The 19,833-nt window shown below is 44.6% G+C and overlaps 1 protein-coding gene across 1 annotated transcript in view; it reads right to left on the bottom strand.

Annotated features, from left to right (window-relative positions):
• Positions 1-15,554, bottom strand: part of Bmp6 (bone morphogenetic protein 6) — a 164,568-nt gene extending 149,014 nt beyond the window's left edge. Inside the window, exon 1 of the mRNA XM_027948267.2 lies at positions 14,061-15,554. Within this exon, the coding sequence (XP_027804068.1) occupies positions 14,061-14,706 (646 nt within the window). The 5' untranslated portion in view covers positions 14,707-15,554. The remainder of the gene's footprint in view (positions 1-14,060) is intronic.
• Positions 15,555-19,833: the final 4,279 nt, after the last annotated feature.

The following is a 19,833-nucleotide window of genomic DNA, read 5'->3' as shown; positions in this document are numbered from 1 at the left end:
CCACCTCCCCCTGAGGAGGGGTATCTCAGCCCGGCCCACACAGCTTTGATCTGTTTTCAGTTTTTAAATGCTCCCTGCTGCCTGGTGGGATGCTAAGTGGCTTTGCTTCAATAGACATTATGTCACCCCCTGACCCTTATGTAAACATACTGTCTAACACCTCCACAATGTGAGCCAAGTGAGCCAGCCCCAAGCAGAGGCTGACAAGATAAGTATTTTGCATGTGCACCTGCAGGAGGAGTCCGTGCCTGCCCGCATGCATGCACGCCTTCTGCCTGGCACAAGCAGGAAATTTAAATTTAGACTCAGCAGCAACCACTGACTCCTATTAATTCTTACTAAAGTCATCATGACATCAGATAGAAGGAAAATAATATTTCTTCTTCCTGGAGATTTTTTTTTTCCAACCATCATGAAAGTCACAGACCATAAGCCCCAAAAGGGGTAGGTAACTTCAGTTTTTTAATAACTATCAGTGCACACAGAGTCCAAAAAGCATCTCTCAAACCTGCCCAAGGTGTTTCACAGTTCATAATTCTTTCATTCAAATGTTTGATGTTACTTGTGACAAGAGATAAGACTAAGACAGCATATACCAATTTAATTGAGTACTTATTGTGTATGAGTACCTTTTGTAATGAGTACTTACTGTGTATCAACTAAGGTACAATGCTGGGTACTTTGGAGGGGAAAATGTACCACAGATGGATAAAACATTAGAGGATAGGAATCAGAAAAGTCAGCACTGAAGGGCTGGCCCAGTGCACACAGTGGTGGGTAGCAGAGCCAACCAACAGAACTCAAGGCTCCAAGCTCCTTCCTCTAAGCCACACAGAGGTCATCTGCACACAGGTATCTGAAGTTAGAATGCTGCTCTGTGACTTTCTGCATAGGGAAAAGTCCCTTGTCATCTGGACCCAGATGTTCTTGCAAAGACTCATGCATGCAGATGAGCAAATGTCAGAAAGGCTTCCTCCAGCGCTGGGGGTGCAGCTCAGTGCACACTCACCCAGTGTGTGCAAGGCCCTGGGTTTGAACCCCAGCACCACAAAAAAAAAGAAAGAAAAAGAAGGGTTTCCCTGATGAGATGGCACTTGAGCTGGGGGTTAAAGAATCGAGTGGAATTGAGAGCGTTGAAATGGAGGGTTTCACAAGATATACGGACGAAATCACAGAACAGAGTCAGCTGAGAGAATAGGAAGTGTTAAAGACGAGCGGAGGAGAAGAAACTGAAGGATGGAAGTGAGAGGCCCTTTGGCTTCATTCAGTAGACCATACGGATCCAATGAAGGTGATGGAGGGGGATAACAGATCACATCTGCACCACAGAGAGACAGAGCTGGCAGAGATGCAGGGTGGATTAGCAACAGGGAGGCCGGTGCAGAAGTCAAGGCCAAGCATCATAAGGAGCTCATCTGGGGAACTTGTGGAATGATGGAGGAGGAGGAGGATGGGAACATGGGAGTGGGAAATCCTGGAAACGGTAAGTGTGGCAATCGACTGGATGTAGGAACAAGGGCAGAGATTAAGTTTAAACCTGAGGAACCAACACTGGGTTCTCAAACGTCAATCACCCCTCTCATCAGCAAGACAGCTTGTTAAAACACAGATTCCCACACCCCAAGCCCCCACCCAAGTCAGGGGCAGATCCACGTTAACAGATCCGGGCTGATTCATAAACTCTACATACATAGGAAATGGAAAGTGTTTTGATGACAATTTCACTAACGAATGTATACAAGTGGCAGCTAAGGTTAAGGTTTGATTTTGTGTGTGTTTGGCATTTTGTATGTCACTTTTCTCATAATCCATTTTTTTGTCAATTTTTCAAAAGTACAAGTCTATAGAAATTTAAATTTTTTTTTAAACAAAGCAGTTTTTGCAATGAGACAATTGCAAGCACTGCACCGCATGGTTCTGGTGCCGGACCACCCTTGGGCAATAGTCAGAAGAGGCAGGTCAGTATAAGAAAAGGGAATCGAATGTGTGAGCCGATGTTCCAGCTCTTTCCAAACATGCTGTCCGCTAGTTCCATATAACTGCACTGACAGTCCCACCAGCCACCAGCCTCCATGCTGGGTCACCTAGGAGCCTGTAACTGCCCACCATCCTGCCTAATGACCACATCTCTTCACTCCTGTACCTAAGAGTGACCACCCCCTGCCCAGGTCCTCTCTGGCCCCCGTATGTAGGTTTCCTGCCACCTGCCCACACTTCTGAACCTCTCGCTGTGTCTCAGAAACTGTCCCCCCAAATAACAGGCTGGCCAGCAGGGGGAAAGGAACATCAGTGTGATGGAGGCTTGTGGAGAGGAGGATAAGGACTTGGGACAGTCATGAGTTGCCTTTAATAGAGCCACTTCAGCAAAGTGAGGGGGACAGGAGTCAGGTGGTAAGAGACATGGAAAGGATGTAGGTACATCCCTGAATGACAGACAGGTGGGAGATGGTCACATGATTTTGAAACCTACTCTGCCACTGGGTGCTATCTGGAATATTCATTTCAAGGTACCTCAAATATTTGTTCTCTTCTAAGACTTCCAAATTCTCCCCTAACTTCCTAGCACTCACTGTATATTTGCAGCAAGAAAAGTGTTTGCTTTTCTGAGATAACAGGATGAGTGACATCCGTCATTCTCTAAGGCAAAAGGTCATAAAGAAATACAATACTGATGTTGTCTTAGGGAGGAAGCAATATCTACTTAAGCTCACAGAATATTTGGAGAATGGGGAGCATAGGGGAAAACTTGGGAATAGGTTGGGATTTATTTCCTTAAAGTTCTTGGACTGGTGCCCTACCAAAATTGCCCAAATTTAAAACAGAAACCTGTGAAAGCATCTTTGTGCTCTTCTCCAACAGAATCCAAGCTTCTCAACTTGAACATTTAGAAACAAGATGCCAACAGGGTCGTTTGGTTCAAAAATAAATGTGCAAAGTGAGATACAGAGTTAGGGTCAATCACAATTGCAAAGAGCAGGCTTGACCCCATGAATACTTGACCTTATGGTTCTCTGATCCAAGAAAACCATTCACAAACATCTACAGCACATTCCATTCTTAAGACAGCCAGAGCCCTTAAAGATAAAAGCAAGAGAGCAATGACTTGATGAAAGCTGGGACTTTGTACAGCTCTTCTCTGTGTTTGGATGGAAGGTCTCATGCCCTCACACGCACAATTGCTTAGAATAGCTCAGGAGATGTTCACTATCTTGATTGCTGAGATGGTTTCATTGATGCCTACCCATGCAAAGTTCATAGAACTGTATGCTTTCAATAAGTTGCTTATTGTATGTTGATCATACCTCAATAGAGCTGTTAAAAAAGAAACAAACAAACAAACATTCAGAGAAACACAGAAAGGAACAACCCTAGAATTGAGTTCTGAGCATTATCTTGTCTGGATTTCTCACCTGTGTTCCAGGCAATTAGGAGGCTAGAGTTTCAGAGTCTGCTATAGTTTATATCTAGAATATCCCCCAAAGGCCCATGTGTGGAAGGCTTGGTCTCAGCTTGGCACTATTGGGAGGTGTGTCTAGTCGGAGGTTTTCAGGTTATTGAGAGTGTGCCCTTAAAGGGGATAGGCAGACCCCATCCCTTTTCTCTTCTTCTATTTTGTTTTTTAGCCATGAGCTGAGTGGCTTTGCTCTACCATGTGCTCCCTACCACGATACACTGCCTTGCCACAGGCCAAAAGCAAGAGGGTCAATCAGTCACGGACTGGGACCTCCAAAACTGTGAGCCAAAATAAGCCTTTTCTCTTTAATAAGTGTGTTATCTCAGACATTTGTTAGAGTTATGGAAAAATGACTACCACAAGGTCCAAACAGGGGAAAGAAACCCCTGCAAGTGTTTCCAACACAGGGTATTTAACGCAGGGAGCTGGTGCCACAGTAGTGGGAGAAGCAGATCATGGAGTGGTAACCCATGAATTAGCAATAATCAGGAAGCCATGCTCCCCCTTAGGAAGGGGGGCAGAGGTCCCAGGGTTCACCAATGGAAGGTGAAACAGGTGACCCATCCAGAAAGAGCTGGAGCCACAGAAAGCAGTGGCATCTGGAAACGCAGACTGTCATACTCTGTAAGAATAACCAGAGTCAGAATGGGGGCAGAGAGGCCAGGTCTGACCCAAGAAGCTTCCAGCAATCAGGGGTTGTAAAGCTAAAGTAAGTTCAAAGAAAAATATTACAGCAAGTTAGCAATTTCTCTCCTGCCAGTCTTTTCACAGCTCTAATATGCTGATAGACATGTAAATCTCAAAGACAAGAATAGAATATTAAGTGCTTCCGTGATCTTTTTATGCAGAACATTTTGGAAAAACACTGTTCATGAGACATTTTCTGGAAAATGCAGATCTATTGCACATATTCAAATTGTATAGATAAAGCAAGAGAACTAGAAACTTGGTTGAGTGTTTTGAACTAGATATTATAAAAAGGATGTTACAACCACTAGAGGTTCAATTTATGCTTCCTGAATTGTAATCAAGTGCTCTTTCCTCCACTCTGTACTTAAGCACTTTCTAGAATCATCAAGAAATCTAACTACTTAACCATAATAGTGGAGGATGACTCATTCCTGTGGTATAGAACTCAATGAGAATGTGTATAATCTGCTCTGCTGGTGACAGAGACACCAAAACTATGGGTAAAGAACATATGAAAAAGGAAATGAATGTGTTGAGGTTGCCAAATTTGTTAAACAGAGAGGAAAAAAAGAGAGAAGGCAATGAAAGCCAAAGAAATAGAGCAACTCACATCCACTGGGTACCACCTACATCCCTGTCACCATGTTGGACTCCACATCTTATAACAATGACACACATGTGTATAACAGTAGAATCAAACAACTTTGATTAAGCAAATGAAGTAACTAAGGGGCCATATGTGCTGGAGGTGTTCCCAAAGTTGGTGCTAGAGGGCTCTGCCCTAAATAGTCCTCCTAGAAATGCAAACTTGTTCCATGGCCCTATGGGAGAAGTACAGGTAACCAAATATCTTCACCTCAAGGCCCCTATGACCATCTTACGATTCCCCCCATAAGCCCTTGCCCTGTCCTTAGGTATCATTTTTTTTTTTTTTTTGCTTGATTAAACTTCCAACACTCAGATGTATTAAACCACAGCATATTCCAAGTCAGATGTAGGGGACAAGGTTGAATTTCTCAAGCTCACTAATACTGCCCTGGCCCCAAGCTACTCCATAAGAGATGGGCAAGTGAGAAAAGATCTCTCTATGATGGGTAATTAACAGAGAGGGGGAGAATTCACAAAATGTCTCACCTGTATGACATTCATCCAGGAACGCTCCCAAATCACCAACATATCTCACAGGAACCGACAGCTATGTGCTCAATAGCACTTTTTAGAGTTACCGTGTTTCTTGTTTATGCTCTTGTATTTTCTTTTTTGGTTTACCATTAATCCTTGTCACCCTTTGACGTGGGAAACAGTTCAAAGGAAAATAAGCCTATTTTATATATTCTTTTACAAAGACCTCTGAATTTATGGAATCTCAATTAATTCAGTTTTACTCAGTTCTCGATAATCTCTCCAAGGAAGTATTTGAAAGTTCCCTGATCCTGCCTCTAGGATCAGTAAGATTTTTTATTTTTCTTTTTTGATAAGTTTCTCCATCCTAAAGGCACACCATTTCGATATGAGTTTTCCCAAAGGAAGGAAATATATTTAACTGTTCCCCTAACACCCACCCCTCTCAATTTCAATAATTTACAAGCACAAAATTCCAATAATTCTTGTTCCTTCTTCAGGCTTCTCTATTTTACTCCCTCCAATCCTGCCGAGCATGGATCAAACAGGCACAAGCCAGGGAGAAATTTAATCACTCATGTCTCTGCCTGAGGGATTGTCTAGGTACTATGGTGACAGACACCTCACTGGAAGTATGTAGGGGGAAAAAAAAAGATTTTTAACTCCTAGACTTTAAAAAAAGAAAGAAAGAAGGATTTCTGATGAATTTGTTGTCAACACATAGAAGCACTATAAAATAAGACCCTACATTTTCACAGGCGATCGAAATTACTTCTTTATATACCACTGGGGTAAAATTCCAGAAACAAAGTATGATTCAACAAAGGAATTTTATTATTCTTTCCCCAAAACTCTGCATATTTTCATGGATTTGGTTTTCCCTGTTAAATGGACAGCTTCTCCACAGTGGGTTTTTAGGGCAGTGAAACTACTCTGTTTGACACTATGAGGGCGGGTGCATTTGTCCAAACCCACGGAATGAACATCCAGAGTGAAACCTAATGTAAACGAGAGACTCCCAGTGATCACAATGTATCAATGTAGGTTCACTGATTTTAACCAATGGGCCACTCTGGTGGCAGAGGTTGATAAGAGGAAAGGCTAAGCATATGTAAGGGTGGGGGAAATGAAAGGGGACCTCGGGATAGCAGAATGAATCGGACATGACTATCCTATGTGCATATATGATTGCACGACCAATGTAATTCTACATCATATACAACCAGAAGAATGAGAAGTTACACTCCATACATGTATGTCACATTTTATTGTCATGTGTAACTATGTAGAACAAAAAAAGAAACCTCTGTAAACTTCAGCCCAGTTTTGCTGTGAACCTAAAACTGCTCTCAAAAATAAACCTAATTTTTAAAAGCCTACAGCTTCTCTGTTAACTCATTCTGCTATGCGAGTAGGCAAATAAAATCTGTTTTTAAAAGAATCAAGTAAAAAATTTTAGTCCTTCGTTTCATGATTTACAAAAGTCAGACTTTGGACTATCTAAATATAACTCATGGATTTAAAAGAAGGGAGGGAAAATAACTTGTCTCAGAGAATTAGCGAAGTCAATTATTATTATTACTATTATTTTTAAATCTCCTGTTCGCGTGGACACGTGAGAGCTCACACCCACAGATGACATGGTCAGCGCATCCTCTGACTAGACACAAATTGGAATTTTTTTTTTCCCAGCCCATGTTCATGTACAGGAAACCCACAAGCCTGTAAACACAGGAACAACAATCAACAGACGCAGATGTTGCAGGCTGGAAGTCACTTTCAGGACAAGGTGAAAGGGTAAGTGGTAACAGGGTGATAATAAGGAACTTGGAGGATGACAAAGGTCAGCTTGGAGAGGCCCCTCCCCCCTCCCCCCAGATCACTGTCCCAGCCTGCTGTCAATCTACACTCCTCCCCCTCTAGGGCAGAACTCTCCCGTGATGAGAAAAACAATCTGAACACAAAACCTACACTGGGGAGCAAGGACATTTCTTCGGGCCCAGGACAATCCCAGCCTCTCCAGCAGGATCAGCAATCAAGGGCGTATGCCCATGAACTTGAAAGTCAGGAAGCCTCTCTCACTTGGAACCAGGAACCAGAGCCTCATTCTGCAAAAATGTTTGAAGAGATTCTTGGACTCAGTCATCTGGGACTGCGTTTGAGATAACAAGACCGTGGGGAGCCATCAAGGAATTACCTGATGCAATTTAGATACCATCTCTATTATGGGCCCAATCTCTTAAATAATGGAGATGGGAAGGGCAGGAAGAGAATCGGTGCCTGTGGATATCAGTGGAACAATTGCCACTACAGAGCACAGTGGTTTGCAATTCAGTTTCCAAGCAGAAAACAATTCACTGGGGTCAACAGCACTTCAGCCTGCTGAACAAGAGGATGTTTATAGATATACATAGCATTTTCTTTTCTCAAAGCCACTGTGCTAGGAGAGAATGCTATCCACTAACAAAAACAACAAAATTTCAGAAGATTTAGATCTCCTCACCTCTTTTCCAGGACTATGCTCTTACTGTAATTACTCCTTAAGTATTCACTCCTGCCTGACTAAAGGCCCTACTGTCTTGATGCACGAGGACCTCTTGGCAGGTCTGTGAATGGTCCTTCAAGGGGAAAGTGACCTGAATAAATCTAACAAATTCAACTGAAAACACAAAAGATTAGATGATATGCAAAAACTTTTGAAGCTCAAAGTTCTATGTACAATATAAATTCACCAATAATCCCAAACTAGGTCAACCACTAAACCCAGAATGAGTTATCTGTTGCTGGACATGTTTCTCCAGAAAAAAAACAAACAAACAAAAAAAACTACCTTGTGAATGTTAGCTGTTTTCCCAACCAGGCCCTGGAGTCTAACTTTATCCATAGGGTGCTGAATACTAATATTTATACTGAAAAAAGAAACTATAGAAAACAATACCTTCAAGATCCTGGTAGCTGAACCAAAAAAATTCCAGTAAGTTTCAGTGATTAGCAATCAATGGGTAGATTTCTAGTGCTTGTGATAAGCAGACGGAACTCAGATTCTGAGAATTCCTGGTGCTCTCAAAACTTGATAGCCCTGGTTCTTTAATAACTCTAAGTTCTATTAACATGATGATGGTTTTTCTTCTCCTCAATACAACTTTATCTTCACTTTCATATATTCCAAGGGAGACTGGGACCATTTTTTGGCTCACAAATTTCCAAAGGGCCAGAGATCAACAGAGATGGGTGTTGAACTGGAGGTTAAGGAGATGATGAAAAGAGATGTGTTTAAATAAAACTAACTCTGCTCTCATGACAAAAACCAAGAAAGAGGACAACAGAATGCACTGCTTCTGTGTAAGGAACACAAAAAAAGAGGGTGCTTGAAGTTCCCCATCCCAGCCCCTGGGTGACAGTCTGAGGCCCAGGCAACGGGCTTCCTGGCAGGCACAGGGTCCTTAGACTGCAGCCTCTGAGGGTGGGACAGAAGAGTTAATATGTAACACCTATTTACAAGCATGAAGGCTGTAAATTGACTGCTCATATCTGTAGGAGGTTCTGTATTGATTTCTACTCCTTTTAACCAGATACACATGGAAGTTTCTAATAAAAAACACAATTATCTGATTTAAAAATATCTCCTCCTTTTCTTTCTACTGCTAGAAGCACCAATGATGGTGAATTGACTAAAATTCAGGAAGAAAAAAAAAAGAAAGAAAAGCAAGGTGGGGAATCAGGCTCAATGTGGAACAATTAAACCAAAATGACTTTATTCTAAGTATAAAAGTCAGCATTCTCGTGAAAAAGTTACAAAGAGCTGATTCATTATCCAAGAAACTGCATCCTCTTCGTTTTCCTTTTCTAACTCAGCTTCTTAGAGACAAAGAGTTTGGAGCAGTTATCTTAGAGTCTGCTGAACTACCTACAGCAGGTATTCACCTCTCCAACCCATATCCATGTAAAATACTGATTTGGGGCTGCAGGTGTAGCTCAGGGGTAGAGCTTGGGCTTCGTGTGCATGCGCTCTAGCACCAAAAAAATGAAATCTAACATATAAACAGAAAAACTCTGAAGACACAGAGATGTGACTTAGTTATCATATGCTAAATAAAGTGCTGAACTTTGTTTTCTCCACTTAGATTCTCTTATCCCTGGGGAGCCCTCCTCCAAGCTAATCAGAGATGAGCTCTTAAATAGAGGAACTAACCATGATTCAGCACATTTAAAAAAGGACTTGTACCCATTCTTAGAAGGACAACCAAAGGAAACACCATCTAAGGTCTAAACAATGGTATCTACTTGCCCTTTCATCTTAGTTTAAGAACACATTGTACGACTTTTTTTGTTGGAATAAAACTGAATTTCACATTTAAATTTCTTCAGCAGGATTTCTACTGCTTCTTTGAGCCGGGCTCTTACAAATTCTCCAAACTCTTTTTTGCTGTGAGTAGCTTGCAGGCATGGATTTATTTTCTGCTAATAAAAATCTTCATTTGAGGACAGGCAGCTCAAATGAAAAATAGTACCTACTGATCCTATGTTGATGAGGGAAAGACAGTACTGTGGATCTGGCTAGAAATATGAGTAGGGAGTATTCAATTTTTCTTCTAATTTATGTTTCCCAGGAGTAATTTTGTCAAGAAGATTGCCAGTATTTTTAGTACAATAAGTTTCTTGTTACTTGTACTAACACATACTGATTCCCTTTTCTGAGTATGATTGGAGGTATTATTATTATTATTATTATTATTATTATTATTATTATTATCATTTCATTTAATCCTAGCATCTGGAGATCAACACCTCATTAATTCAAAGTAAGTAAGTGAAGTCTAAAATACAGAGGTTTAAAGAAGCACTATTACATCTCTCTCATGTAATGCATAAAACAAATTAATACACACTTGGATATCTAATGAAAAAAGAGGCAAGTTAATAGAACATTATGATATTCATCAAATGCCATGAACCTCAATGTTCTAAATGTCTGAACTTCAAACTTTTTACTCAATAAAAATCAGACATGGCATTTCTAAAGAATCAGATCTTCTGTATTAAAAATATGGGGTATTGCCTACATTTTCATTAATTCAATCTTTTTAAGCACCTGCCACGTGGTCCGCATTATATTATGTGCACAGGCTATAGTGGTGGATTGGTGAGACTTCAGCCTTTGAAGGATGACAACCTAGAGGTGACACAAACAAATGAGTAAGCAAATTCCAAAAGAAAAAAGAAAAACTCCTTGTGATCAGCAAAAGGAAGGAAACAAACAGGGTGCTGGGGTGGTAAAGTCCAGGATGGAGCAACCCTAGTTTATGTAGAGGGGCAGAAAAAGGTCTCTCTAAGAAGGTGAATTTTAAGCTAGGACCTCAAGGATATTTCAGGACACCTCTCCAAGGTCACCACATTGGCAGGCTTGCTTATTAGACTGCCAAGACATTTTTAGCAGAAAACAAACAGAAATGGCATCTGTGGCCCTGATTACATGCAAGTTCACGAGCTCACCCGGGCACTCTGTAGACCAGTCTCAGTGGCAGACGGACTGTACCTCACATCCCAGGCTATTCTCCCAGATGGAGTTTTAAGCAGGCAATATAAACAACAATGAACTGGTCAAATGACCAGCATTTGGACTAGGAGAGATTCATCCTGTTGATTCATACTTCCTGATAGTTCTGCTGATGACAAAGCTCAGGGTGTTTTAAACGTATTTCATGAGTAAATTATTCCTCCAGTCTCAGAGAAGAGGAATGTTTACAACTATGTAACACTTTCCCTTATACCTCCAGGGTTCAACTTTCTCAGCCCAGCAGATAAGAGTATTTCCAAATACAGTACTGTAGCGTTTGTCTTTCTGCAGGTTCTTTAATAGATGAGCCCTGTAATATAACAGTTAACATGACATTGACACCAATCAGGAAATCTGTGGAATTCTCCCCACATCCTTATTCAGAGAATCCACGCTACTAAGCAATTACTTTCTTCAAGTGAACTGTCCTTCTTTTGCTCAGAGTCATGGTATCAGATATTTTCACATTTTGTGAAATGTGATAATCTCCCCTTCTCAGTACTAAGTGGATTAAGATGAAACAGAACTGTTTGATTGGCAGGTGGCATGGCTTTTAGCTTGGATTCTACTTACTTAAAACAGGGTTTCTTCTTTAATTACCCACATGGGAGTCCAGGACTAGACCTACATTAGGTATTACTTATAGTCACACAGCCCAATGATGGGATATAAGGGACTCAGGTCAGAGTTCCATGACAGCCTGTCCCCTGGATCTGAAATTGCACTATTGGTGAGTTCTCCTGGAACTTACATATCTTTAAAAATCTTTTATGAAAAATGGAACTATCCTTAAGGAGATACTACGTTAAACCACCCCATTGGCAAGACTAGTTGTCAACCAGCTTCAAACAGTGTGACTCAGAAGGAGTGTGTACCCATAGACCACAAAAGGTCAGAAAAGCAAGGAACCAGAGGAATTTGGAAGTCACTAAGCACAATAAACATGACTGTACTTTACAAACTTGCCTCAAGTCCATTCTTGAAATTTCAAATACCACCCAAGGCAATGGTTCCTGAATCCTGGAAAGATTCGGGCTTTTACCCTCACACATTCTGAGTGAATTGAGATGGAATAAAACCTGGGCATTAGGATTTTTTAAAGCTCTCAGGTAAGTCTACAGTAGAGGTTTGGAAGTTTTGCTCTTCATCTCTGGGAATGATACATAGATTTTCCTCAGACATCAAGATCTTCTGTGCCAGAGATTCTTGACCCTGGTAGCACATTAGAAAAATCTATGGCACTTAGGGGAGAAAAAAAGAAGGAGGAGGAGTAGGAAGAGGAGGAGGATGCCTGAACCCCACCCTCAAAGATTCTGAAGTAATCTAGGAAGCAGCTCCAGAACCCCAGAGTTCCTCAAGTGCCCTGGGGCAATGCTAATGGGTACACAAGGCTGAAAACCAGGGTCCCAGGTCAGGAACTGTTTTCTCGGAGACTGTAACATGATTCTCCGTGAAGGAACCAGTCTTCCTCCACTTTTATCCAGGTTAGGACTCCCGCAAAAGGCAATAAAACATTTCCCCCAAAGTTGTCAGGAAACATGGGGGCATGGGTGGGTGGGAGGGTGAGAGAATAGGGGGTGGAATTTATTAGGTAAGAAGAAGCAGAAAAGTTAGAATAAGGAACAGCCCTAATCCTCAGCGGCCCCTCCCCATTCCATCCCAACCCCTATCACCACATTTTATTGACTGGCATGAGAGAGAGTTTCCTTAGACTGCTTCCCGGAGGTGGCTCAACCTTGGATTTGCTTCCAATAAATTGTGAAAATTTTTGTCCAATCAGATCTCCTGGCAGTGCAAGTAGCCAGATTGGCAGGCCCTGCGCTTCCACTCCCTGTGAGATTCTGTTTCATGAATTTCCCAGGAGGATTTTTGCACCACTTGGATGCCAATCTTCCAGCCTCTTCACCCTCCCCCTCCTCCTTCGCTCCCACCCCTCACTTTTTATCGCTCCACCCCCACCCACCAAAGCTCAGCGGAATTGAGAATCATAGATATGCTTGCAAAGAAATCGCCCAGATATTTTACACGGGAATCATTCAAGTAAATAAATGCAGTTAAACAGCGGACGTCTCAGACAGGGCTTGGAAACCTGTGTGCTACTTTACCAAGTGTCTGCTAACCCACTGTGGGGCCTTGGGCATCGCCACGCATCTCATGCGGGACAGGATGCTCATGCAGAACAGGATGCTCGTGGAGACTCACCCCACAAAGCTACTGCACCCACTTGGGGTGTGGTTGCTGCCTCCTCAGTTCTCCCTGAGAAGGATGCATCCCCTACGTCCCTCTGCCCACACTAAACTCAATCAGTTTTTGAATGAATAGCAAAAATCAGAAGCATTGATTGCAAAAGCGTCTTCCTCACAACCTTCACATTTACAGATGAGAAAACTTAAGGGGGAAACAAGGCGATATGACTCTGTCCGGGTTGCCACAGAACATTTGTGGCACAGCCCGATTTAGCCGCCCTTGAATTTCCATTCCGTTGCCTGGCAACGGGCTCAGACCAGCTCAGCGCCCAACCCCGACCCTACCCCCGCACCCTTTCTCGCCCGTGTAGATTTGGCAGCCTTGATTAAAGCTTTAGCCTTTGGGGGCAGGTGAGCAAGGGTACCAACTGGATGACCCCAGTTGGACTGGGATTCCGGATAGCCCTCCGCGGTCTTGCAGAACCTTCCTTTGGAACCAAAGCGCTACCTTCCCAAGTCTGTGGATTCCTCTTAAAACACTCATGTCAAGTTTTCAAAGTTCTCAACTCCTCTCGGATTCCCTAAAAGTCGCGGTGGGAAAACTGACACTCCAAGAGTCAAGGGGCCTAAGGCAGACAGTTCGGAGGGGAAAGTGCGCTAAACAAGAGCCTTCAGCTTCCCACGGAGGCCAGAGTCGGGTTAAAGTGGTCCCAGCCAGGCAGCAGTGAGAAAAGCGCAGAAGGTGCCCGGGCCCTGGTGAAGACTAGCTATCCAGGGGTAACACTCCCGGAGCCCGGCACCCGTGCGAGCCTAGTCCCGCCCCCAGTCTCCCACGGCTGCAGATCGCAGCCTGACCCAGGACCAGCGCGGAGCGCACGTGCCTCCTACCGCCGCGCAGGTGGCAGGAGCGCAGCCCGCTTGTCCCGGCATCCCCTCAGTGCCAGGCGGGATCTGCATGCTCCTCCACCCCTTCGCACCCACCACCACCCTGGGCCTGGGAAACTGGAAAGGAGGGAGATGTTCTCGTCGTTACGTTACCCCAAATTCTTACCCAGGTTCACAAAGCTCATGACCATGTCCGCGTCGTTGAGGAAGGCGCTGTCCTGCGGGCTTGTCAGTGGGGACGCGCCGCCGCCTCCAGGTCCAGGGGCCAAGAGGCTCTTGTGGTTGAGAGTGTGTGCGGCGCTGGCAGATGGCTGCTGGAGCTCGGACAAGCTGGCCCCTCCGTGGGGCCCAGGGTGCCGCCTGTGCCCCTCCGACGCCCCGTCCTCATCGTCGTCTGCAGAAAGGGCGTTGTACAGATCCAGCATGAAGAGGGGCGCGGACTTTAGCCGTCCTGGAGGTGGCTCCCCGCGAGGCGTCTGCTGCTGTGGGAACGCTGGGGGCTGTGGCTGCTGAAGGCCATGCAGCGGCCTGGGGCGGTGTGGGAGCCCCAGCACCGACAGGATCTCCTTCTGCATCTCACGTTTCTCGTGCGTCTTGAGCCGCCGGTAGAGGAAGCCGGAGGAGGAGGACTGCGGTGGTGGCGGCTGCTGCTCTGCACGGATAGGGCTCCCGCTGTCCCCGGGCAGTTGACCCCCAGCAGCGGCCGCCGCGGCTGCGGACAAGGGCGACCGCAGTGGCGGGGGCCCGCAGCAGCTGCACAGCAGCCCCCACCACCAGCACAGCCACTGCGCCCTCCGTCCCAGCCCCGGCATCCCCGCCCGGCCGGGCTGCCTCCGCGGGCCCCGCGAGGCGTCGAGCGGCTGTGCGAGGCTGGAGAGCGGCCGCTGTGGCCCTTGGCGAGAACAGCCCCCGCCACCTCTCAGCGGACTCGCTTCCCCTTCCTGGCCTTCAGTCCTTATCTCTCATGGTCGTCCGGGGAGCCCCCAGTAACCCAGGCTGGAGGGAAGGCGAAGGGGCGATCACTAGAGCCCCGCACTCCGCGCGGGTCTCTGGAGACGCAAGTCTAAGCCAGGTGTGCCCAAGTCAGTATTGCACTGCAACCGGCGCCCCAGCCCCTGGGCGGGTCACGGCGCGGTCACTCCAGGGCCTCGCTGCCCGCACACGTGCGCTGCCCCGCGCCCTCCGGAGCTGCTGGCTGAATAGGACCCCGGGCGGCGGGGAAGCGGGGCCTCTCACGAGCTGGAGGCGACGTCCCGCATCATCCCCCGCGCACGCCCCTCTCCGGTTCGCAGGGCCACGATGAAGTTTCCCCCGTCGCAGGGCCCAGGCTGTGACGACAAGGCGTCCCGAAACGCCAGTCTTCTCCGCGAGGCTTAACTTCCTCCTTGTTCACAAACTCCGCGCCCCTCCGCCTGGGCACTGTCTCTCCCCCTCAAAATCGCGCCCCTCTCGCCTCCCCAAGCGGAGGCGGCGAGGATCTTGCTTTCCGTTCCGTGCTCTCCCAGCTGCCCAGAAAACCCCGCTGGCCGAGGGGACGGGAGGGAAGGGGACCCGTGCTGGGAGCGGCTGCTGCGACGTCGGCGCCCGAGATTCGCAGTCTCCCGCCTCTCGGAGCTGCGCTCCCCGCAGCGGCCAACGTGGGCTTTCTGCTGCGCGTCTAGCTCAGGTACCGCACTCCAGCCCCCGGGACTCCCCGCCCTCCTGGGTAACCGACAAGCTGGCAGCCAATGAAGAGACGAGTCTCTCGGGCTATTTAAATAGGCCCGCCCCTTCTTTCACCCTCCCCTCCCGAGAGGCGTCGCCTCCGCGGCGGGTAGGTTTCAAGTACAGAGAATTCTTGAAGGCGCCCGAGGAGCTGCGAGGTACCAAAGGCAAAGAGGTCATCGTTAGTAAGAATGCTTTAACGAGCTCACGAATCCGAACCTGTCTCTTTTACTGTCATGTCAAAGACCTAAGTTGTATTAAATACAAGTAAAAACAGCTATTAAATCAATTATTCCTGAAATAATTGAGGAAGAAAAGAAAAATGATCGTTTTCTCATTCCCTCCTTAGTTTCTCTTATTATTGATGTAATGTAGGCGTTTAGCGGACACGTGGCTTTCAAAGGCAGCTGCTGCAAGTTGGGACACACCCTCCAACGGAGCTGCTCACAAACTGGCCGCAGAGAGGGCCAAATATAAGCCAGACCAGAGTGTCCTGAGGGTTTGGGGTCGAATATTTTGACTTATCTCTTCATTTGGGCTTTGGAAGAGGGTGTGATCTGCTAATACAATGGAAAAGCCACCCCTAACTTCTTGGAAATGTCTCTGTGCTTCTTCAGTTTGTCTGCTAATGTTGCATTTTAATTTATTGAAATACAACACAGTTTACATAGTGCAAAATAAAACTTGAGGAGTGGTGAATGAAGACGAGCCCAGTAAAGAAAAGGGCTTGGCATGCATCCTGCAGGGGGGAGTGGTAGAAGGTCCTGAAACACAGGGTGCTATGAACTTGACATGACAACATCAACACTTACCAAAAAGGCTGCAAATTCACTTGCCTGCCCACTGTCCAAGAATACCCAGTCATCTGTGGATGCTAGAGGTAAAATCCCTTTAAATGATGTTCTTTTACCTGGTAAAAAGTGTGTGGATTAGAAACAAAAACTGCAATTTGCTGATTTGGCAGCCTCCGCTCACATGATCCAAGGTATTTGGGAGTGAGACCAAATATAGACTATGAGATTCATGGACTTATGAGGTCATGGGGTTTCTGCTGGTCCAAATCTTACAAACATTCCTATCTTATTTCAAAGAATCTGTTTTGAGTGAGCAAGGGTCTTAACCTCTAACAATCCACTGGATTCGTCTTTCTAGTTTTATGTTGGCACAGGCATAGTGGTCATTTAGGACAGTCTATAATTTTTACAAATGTCCAACAGTTGTTGATATGAGGCCACACAACTTCAGCAATGCTGAAAGTCAGTCTTTAAATATCTACAAGAATTCTTTTCATCCTGAAAGAGAAAACATCACTGCCTGGTCTGGATGCCAGGACTCTTAGAATTCAAGAGACTGCATCATTGCTTTCTTCTATCCAGGACATATTACAAACATAAAATCATAGCCATGCTAGCCACAGCAGACACAAACTCCATCCAAAAGATCTGAGATCCCAACAGGTATATATAGGAAGAGGAATCCCCTCTAGGGCAGCCTCCTTTTACAAAACTTAGTTGCACTCTTTTCATAAGACTTCTGGTGAAATACAAGCAAGTAAAAAAAGCTCCAAGCTATAAATGCAGTGAGGGAAGCTATGAAAAATTTAAAAATTCTTGAGCATAAGTGGGGACACTTTAGTAGGGCTATGCCATTAGAAACACAAAATCAGGTTGTGACCCTCCTGTTACATATGCATCTATGGAGATAAATCTAGTGCAGAATACATACAGATACACACCCCTTTATTTAGACACTTAATTATAAGGAGATGGACCAAGGTGACATGTACCATTTAGTGATACATTATCAATTAAGCTCTGATGAGAAGCTCTGATTCAGGTCTGGTATGGGCTGCCACCCTCACCAAGGTGGACTTTCAGTTCTTGTTGAACAGAGCTAGAGTAAAGAGGAGTGCTACAATAAGGCGGGGGTGGGGTGGGGGTGGCTTTAAATGATGAACACAAGAGCCCACATCCTCCTTAAGAACCCTAAAGACTGAAAAGTAGGTTAATTGGGACAGGACAATGATCATGAGGACAGTGACATGCAACTAAGAGATGTCTTCTGATATCCTCACTATGTGCTCCCAACCTGTACACATCACGTTTGTCAGCAAACATCCAGGCAAACCTTTGTAGGCATCGGGGACCAAGGGGATGAGTAAAGAGGTACAGTTCTAAGATTATAATAAGTTCAAAATTGGACCACTGCTTCTCCAAATCAACTGGAACATGGGGTGGGAAAGGAACCCCTAATCCCCCATCTCACTCACTCCCTATTGACATCCCAGTGCTCCCCAGAGTTTTTAGAAGAGGGAACTAGAGAAAAGATACATGTGATTGGGCAGAATGGGATGTGACAGATTTGAAGGGAGAGGAGAGATCTGGCTTTGGAGTTAGCTAGAATGTGTGAACCACCTTAAGAAAATCAGAGGTAACTTCGCCCCCTGCAGGACACCAAAATATTACCGCCCCTTCCTCTGTGAGCTCTGGACAAGCTTCATTAAGTTCTCTGTATGTGTCTCTAAAACATCTGGGGGGGAAAAGAAGAGGAATTTGTTCAAGGAGCCAGATGTGGGAGCCAATCCATAGCAAACATCTGGTTGCTTGGCTGACATTTCATGCAGATGGCCTCCAGTTTCTGGAAATAGGTCGTCTGTCCCACCCCTGCCCTACCTCTTGAAGAAGTAAGGAATCCTCATGTAGAGGCACAGGCCACCCCAGGCCTACAGTGGTGCTGGGATCAGGGTGGGAATCCTGTACCCATATGTTATTAAGGCCCAGTAGAATTCACATATCAAATTCTTTAGAATACAGTTGTCCTTGCTCCTTATATCTTATGGAGGTTTACATTATACATTTATAGCACACTTGACCAAATAATTTCTATTTTGAAAAGATAACTACTTATTAACTTGATATGATAAATAGGCTATACCCTATACTTTCCTGTGAATTATATCATTAGCAGTAAGCTACAACTGCAGTTTGACTTGATATTAAGTTACACATTGGTCTCATTCAACTGACTTTCCTAAAGCTATTAAGTTGCTGCTTTTAGAATTAATCTAACATAAAAATGTATAAACTATGTGGCCATAAAAAGTCTGGGGTTGGGGCAGGGGACGGTCTGGCCTCCTTGAATCCTCAGGAAGCTCCATTCGAAAACGAAATTTTCAGTATCACAATTAGCATAAGGAGTGGAATATATTGAACATTAATTTCAAAATATAAAAATTGGCTCAACTTTGAAAAATATCAGTTCAGAGTTAAGTGAAAAGGAAATATGTTAAGTAAATGTTTGCAGAGTTTGAGAAATAAAAATTTGGAAGTTAAATAAATAGTGCTTCTGAAAGCTACACCTATAAGGCAGTCTCCAAAATATGTGTCTTATTCAAAAGTCTGAGGTACATTTACATTCACTACCACTCTCCCTTCACTCTCTATTCAAAAATGCTGGGCATTCACACTTCAAAATAGCCAAGCCATCATATTTTCCTACTCATGAAGGACATCTGGTGGCAGAGTGAAAAACTAATACATAAATCTGTTTCCAGAGATTTTTTTTTTCCACACTGTAACCCAAATAGCAAATCTGTTACTTGTATAGGTTTCAAACTCTTCACACAAGCTCAGATCTCATGGATTTAGGCTGTCTACATAATATTAAGCAGTAAAGTATTTCAAGATCCAAATGACTAGATCATTTTTGAAACTTTCATTGGATAATTAACATATGCAATCTGTCTTCAATCTTTTTTTCCTTTTCTTTTTCTTTCTTCCTTACTTTTTTAACTGAGCAAAACAATACTTAACACATTCCCATGTCTAGTTTTACTATCCCTAAAGAACTTTGTTCCAAGAAAGCATTGGACACTTGGTTGGGCTGGGTAAGACATGAGGCTGCCTGGGCTTTGCTGGCCTCTGAGTTTTACTCCATTCTGTGACCAGCCCTGTACCCATGTCCCAGATATGTCTTTATGTCAACCAGGAGGTCACATAAAAATATGACATATTGTGCTACCAATCCCTTTAACTAGCAGATCCATAAACAGTGGCACATGGGGCCAGGGAAACCCACACTGAATAAGAGCCAGTTAGGATGAAAGTCATGGGCTTTCAACTTCCAAAGAAGAAAAAGACTAATTGCTCAGTCTGTGTGCATGCATGCATCCATCCATCCATCCAACAAGGAATCTGAATGCCTACCAGGTAGTGTTCTGAGTTCTGGAGACTTGA

This window comes from Marmota flaviventris, chromosome 6, assembly GCF_047511675.1.
Source record: "Marmota flaviventris isolate mMarFla1 chromosome 6, mMarFla1.hap1, whole genome shotgun sequence".
Classification (NCBI taxonomy): domain Eukaryota; kingdom Metazoa; phylum Chordata; class Mammalia; order Rodentia; family Sciuridae; genus Marmota; species Marmota flaviventris.
The sequence above is the reverse complement of the archived record's forward strand: the minus strand, read 5'-3'. Positions and strand labels throughout refer to the sequence as shown.